The 4912-nt window shown below is 42.0% G+C and overlaps 2 protein-coding genes across 2 annotated transcripts in view; one reads left to right on the forward strand and one right to left on the reverse strand.

The window, feature by feature from the left end:
- Positions 1–296: 296 nt before the first annotated feature.
- Positions 297–4912, reverse strand: part of CHAC2 (ChaC cation transport regulator homolog 2) — a 4969-nt gene continuing 353 nt past the window's right edge. The window contains exons 2-4 of the mRNA XM_008642074.2: positions 4879–4906; positions 3026–3061; positions 297–2254 (exon numbers count right to left, since the gene is read on the reverse strand). Coding sequence (XP_008640296.1) covers positions 1871–2254; positions 3026–3061; positions 4879–4906 — 448 coding nt within the window. The 3' untranslated portion in view covers positions 297–1870. The remainder of the gene's footprint in view (positions 2255–3025; positions 3062–4878; positions 4907–4912) is intronic.
- The window catches only part of ASB3 (ankyrin repeat and SOCS box containing 3), a 10411-nt gene continuing 7608 nt past the window's right edge, over positions 2110–4912 (forward strand). Inside the window, 1 exon segment of the mRNA XM_008642045.2 lies at positions 2110–2191. The gene's annotated coding sequence lies outside the window, so the exon portion shown is untranslated.

A 4912-nucleotide genomic window follows, 5' to 3' on the forward strand; every position in this document is an offset into this window, starting at 1 on the left:
GCCTAAATGGCCTATAATTTTTGAGGTAACAGATCTGTGAGGTGTTTGGTGGTGACCAAAGCTGGGGCAGAGCAGTGGCTTCAACCCCACACAGCAAGAACAAATACATGTATTATTATATTTCCCATGCTTTAATTAACTCCTGATGTGCCACAGTTTATAGCAGCCCCTGTGTGTCGTCACTGTCAGCCCCAACAGCAGTTTTATAATGAGGTGCAATGAAGACACACCTTGATGTCCATCCTCACATGGACACACTTTAAACATAACATTTCTGGAGATTTCCAACCCCATTAGTCATTGTAATGCCTTTTTATTGCACTGAAGTCATACACACACACACACACACACACACACACAGACTGGACCATATATTATTGCACCACCTATGGATTTGGGAAGCAAATGAACCAACAAAGCCTTGGAGACAATTAAAGAGAGAGAATGTGGAGCTACACAGAATCACAGCATTTAAATAATCAGCGTTTTAAAGAGGGAATCGGCCCTGACGGTTCTGGATCATTACTGAGCACAAGCATCCCCTGCCCGGTTTTAAGGAACAAGGATAAGTCTTTGAGGAAAGAATTTTTGAAAAGGATTTTCAAGAAAGCAGAGAGTGCCATTGCACATTTTTACCTTTACAAATATAAACCAGGAAAATGTAAAGAAGAGAAAGGGTCGACCTTTTTAGGGGAAAAACACATGTTTTTGCAATTACTGATGCAGCATCCAGGCTTCGAGGCTGCTACTAAACACTTAAACATTCCCTGCATGGGAAAACAGGACGGTATGTGGTGTTTGAAACAGGACCTTTCATACCAAGATATAAAAATATACTTTTTAAAAAGTTAATAAAAATAAAAGTTTTGAGAAGCGAGACAAATCCCTGTGAGGATGGATACTCTTTGTGCTGATGGATTGCATCAGGAAGCCTACTGGCCTAGACTGGGGGCTTCCCAACCCTCTCGGGATGTCCATACACACCCCTAAGGTTACTGGAAAGAGGGTTCCTTCCTTAATTACCTTCTGTTGGTGAATCCCTGAAACAGGCTTAAAGTCTGTCCTTGGAGCTGGGATTTTTGAAGAGATGGGGCCACAACAGCATCTGAAGTAACAGAGATGAGAGTTTCTATTCTTGCTGTGTTGTGACTTCAAGTCATGCTCTTAGTTAATTTTGATATTTTGGGGTTATTCTTTAGATTAGGATTAAAAATTAAAACGAGTCACTGATAGGTTATGGCTTGTTTGAGTCAGAGTGCCCAGAGCTTTGGTTTCCAGGGCTTGACATCAGCAGCCAAGGGAAGGAATTATTTCTTTGACAATAAAATAGTTTATCCTCTGCATTTATATAAAGGGTGAAATGAGTAATTCAGTGGCATAACGTCATTTCAGAGAAGCTAAATGTTGATTTAAATGTTCTACTACGCAATTTAGGACAACCACTTAAAATTCTTGCATTGTGGTCTGGAATGACAAGAAACTATCACTTAAATCTATGGGACTTGTCTCTGCATGCTGATTTTGACCTCAAAAACATTCTAAATATTTATTTTAAACCTGAAATAATAATAAAACATGAAGAGAAGTTTAAGTGGTTGTCTTGAGGTGTAGTCTTTGGGTGAAAAGCTAAAACACCAAATTCAAACCTAAACCACTTTCCTCACTCCCCTCTCTCTGGACTCTTAAAGAGTGATTTTGGTAGTTTTGTTTTAAGTGACCAACTCCTATTCTGAATGCAGCATTAATTAAGATATGCAGTATTAATGAGGATAGCTCAGTACAGAGGAACGTTCCTCCCTGTCACACACCCGTGGCCAACAAAACCCGTCCTCTGAAGACAGAACCAGGTCGCTAAAAGCACGAGGTTACTTTATAGACAGTTGAGACTTTGGTGCTTGTTCAAGAGCTCCTTGACCAGTGTCTCTAGGGAGAAGAGGTGCTCATCCACATCCTCTGGCACGAGGCTCCTGATGGAGTTGGCGAGCTCAAACAGGTATTCCGTGTTCCTGCCGCTAGGCCCGGCGGCGCCCAGGATCTGGCGCGCGATGTCCTCGAGTGGCGCGGGGCCCAGGTAGTTGGGGTTGTCGCGGGTGCCGATGTACAGCAGCACGTCGAAGGGCGGCACCGACGCGTCCTTTGGGTAGAAGATGACCGAGGTAGTCCTGTAGCCGCCCTTCTCCCGGAAATCCAGGTAGGCCTTCACTTCTCCTTCCTTCCCAGCTGGTAATCTGTAGGCAACGCCCCACACGCACCCCTGGCCGAGGAGAACTGGTTAAGAGAATACTCAGAACATCATTGTATTCAGGCAAAACTTGCAGAAAGCTAGTTTTGTACCCTTCTGCTGCTTTGGCACTGTTTGTAACAGTCCCAAAATACAAGGGCAAATTGATCATCCTCTTTCCTGCTAATGCTGAGGTTTTTCTGACAGAGCAGTTTCTTGTTTTGTTAATAGTTGGAGTAGTAAATAGCCTCAGTGCAGACCACTTAAGGAGCTGGGAAAATGGACACAGAGTTTCTCCCTGACCTCATAAAATCTATGTCTGAAAATTACCAATTTAATGAATGCCCAATTTGAAGGAATTTTGATCAGGTCCCTTCTGTTTAGTGATGGTTTGGCAAGGACCTGAGTGTCACCTACACCTGTTACACACCTGAACTGGTGTGGTATGCTGAGATACCTTCACAATCATGTTAACACCTTGTGAGGCTGAAATTAGAGCAGTTACATTTATCATTCGATGTTTATATCAAATCATGTATATTTGATATATGTTTATATCAAATTCTGCACCTCACAACTGGATAGCCAAAGTGACTATTCCAGAATATGCATTCAAATATCCCTGTGGTCATAACAGAGCCAAACTACTTCCAGTTTATTTGAAACAATCAAGAGCCCTTGGTGTAACTCTGGGAAACACTGAGAGAATTTTTCCCTAAAGATAACAGTTAGTTGCTTGTAGGGAAGCAAAAATGAATAAGAGAGTGGAAGTGCAACAGGACATTCTGTACAGCAGTACTGTACCTCAGCATCTTCAACAAGGGTCACAACTCTTCCAGGCTAAAATTTAAAAGAAGAAATTGTCATTCAGTCAGAGGCTTTTGCCCTAAATCATGAGCAAAAAGCAAACCAAAATGAGAAAAAAAAGCAAGGAACAGGAATGAAAGGCTCAGACCACTAATCCAGCACAATTCCAGTAAGGTCCAGATCCAGTATAAACATTTTCTGACAGTAGCTTTTGACAGTCTAGAGAAGCTTTGACGGACAACGTGTTAAATTCTGTGTGGACAGTGCCTGTGACACAAAAGTTAAACTAAAGGCAGTCAGAAATGGGCAGGGTTTGAATGTCCTTGCTTTACATGTGCTGTCCAGACTCAATTCTATTCTTGTTTAAAACAGTGACAATTAATTTAATTAACTACCCTCAAGCAGCCCTTGGAGCCTCACTGGACAGAGGGAGGATACTTTGTAAATGGCTTGTTTTTCCCAGTAAGTTAATTCTTGTAGGAAAAAGTAAGAAGCCAGTTTGTAAAGACTGGAAATAAAAGTTGAAATTTGTTGCATAAAACTTTAAAACATAAAACCCGATGTTGAACTACATCTGCAGTTTAAAACTGCTGCTTTTGGCATCAAATTAGTTCTCACCCAGCATGAGCCATTTATTCCTGATCTGACTGATAAAACAAGGCAACAAAGCTACAAAGAACACTAAATGATTCCTATTTCCTGAGGCGAAACGAGCCTGTTCCCATGATTCATCACAGATAACTTAAGTGTTCCTTTTGGAAGGTTTTTTCCATAGCCATTGACTTGTGCACTCACAATGGGCCACAAAGACTTTTGTGAATTATGGATTAAAGAGACATTCTGTGGTGGAAAACAACTTTCTTGTCTTTGCCAGAAGTGTCTGTAACTGTAACCTAAATACATTAAATTTCATTTAAATCTAATTTGATTTGATATGAAGGGCAGTGCTGAGGACAACTTCATGTTCAGGTGGGTTGTGTGATGGAGCAAGGATCTGTTTGCCTAAGGAAAGGCAGCATATTTAGTTAATTGCTTTGCAGAGTCCTTGTCTTGCCTGGAACTACCCAAAACAAACATTAAGAAACAAATTACTAAATACTTATTGATCAGAGAAATTAATTACTGTTTGCACTACTGGGGATAATCCTCTGAAAATATTTTTTACATACTGCTAACATGTAATTTACTGTATATTTGTAAGAACTGTTTTTCCTCGTTGCTGTTCTTTAACGTGTGTCAGGGGTGGCTCAAGCTGTGTTATCTTTGAGCTCTGTGCAAGTTATTTTACGGTGTTTGAGGTTCTAACGAGTGTCATTTACATCTGGATGAAACCTTCCACGCAGCAAGCTGTGCTATTTAAAATAATCCTGATGCCTTTTCTCTTTTAAAGCCGTATTCCAGGTTTACAGTGGAGTTACCTGGGTGCAGGTTATACCTTATCCTCACCCCTGTGACTTAAAAATACATGGCATTGGGAATGCTCACTTTGGACTTTTAGTTTCTTTTTCTTGCTGGGTTTTTTCTTCTCTCCTTTTCCAAACTGTGAAGAATTTTAGAACTGTAAGCATTTCCTAATCCGCGAATTTTCATATGAGAGTAAAATAAGTTAAAATACAGTGGGGGGTTACTTAGATCAATAGTTCTGGCTTTTCTGATTCCCTGTGCACAGCCTGACAGCCGCCCCTCACCGAGGGTTAACGCCCTAAATGACCAATCTGGGCATTTCTGAGCCATCTTTAAAGGGAATTGTGTTGTTTGTGGGGTTTTTGGCAGCCCTTGCGGGCAGCTCTGGCCGCGGGGCAGGGCCCGGGCCCGACGCGGCGGCCGCGCTCCCCCCGCCCCCGGCTCACCTTGCCCGGCACCCCGCGGTGGTCGGTGCTGCCC

Source organism: Corvus brachyrhynchos, unplaced genomic scaffold, assembly GCF_000691975.1.
Source record: "Corvus brachyrhynchos isolate BGI_N302 unplaced genomic scaffold, ASM69197v1 scaffold69, whole genome shotgun sequence".
Taxonomy (NCBI): domain Eukaryota; kingdom Metazoa; phylum Chordata; class Aves; order Passeriformes; family Corvidae; genus Corvus; species Corvus brachyrhynchos.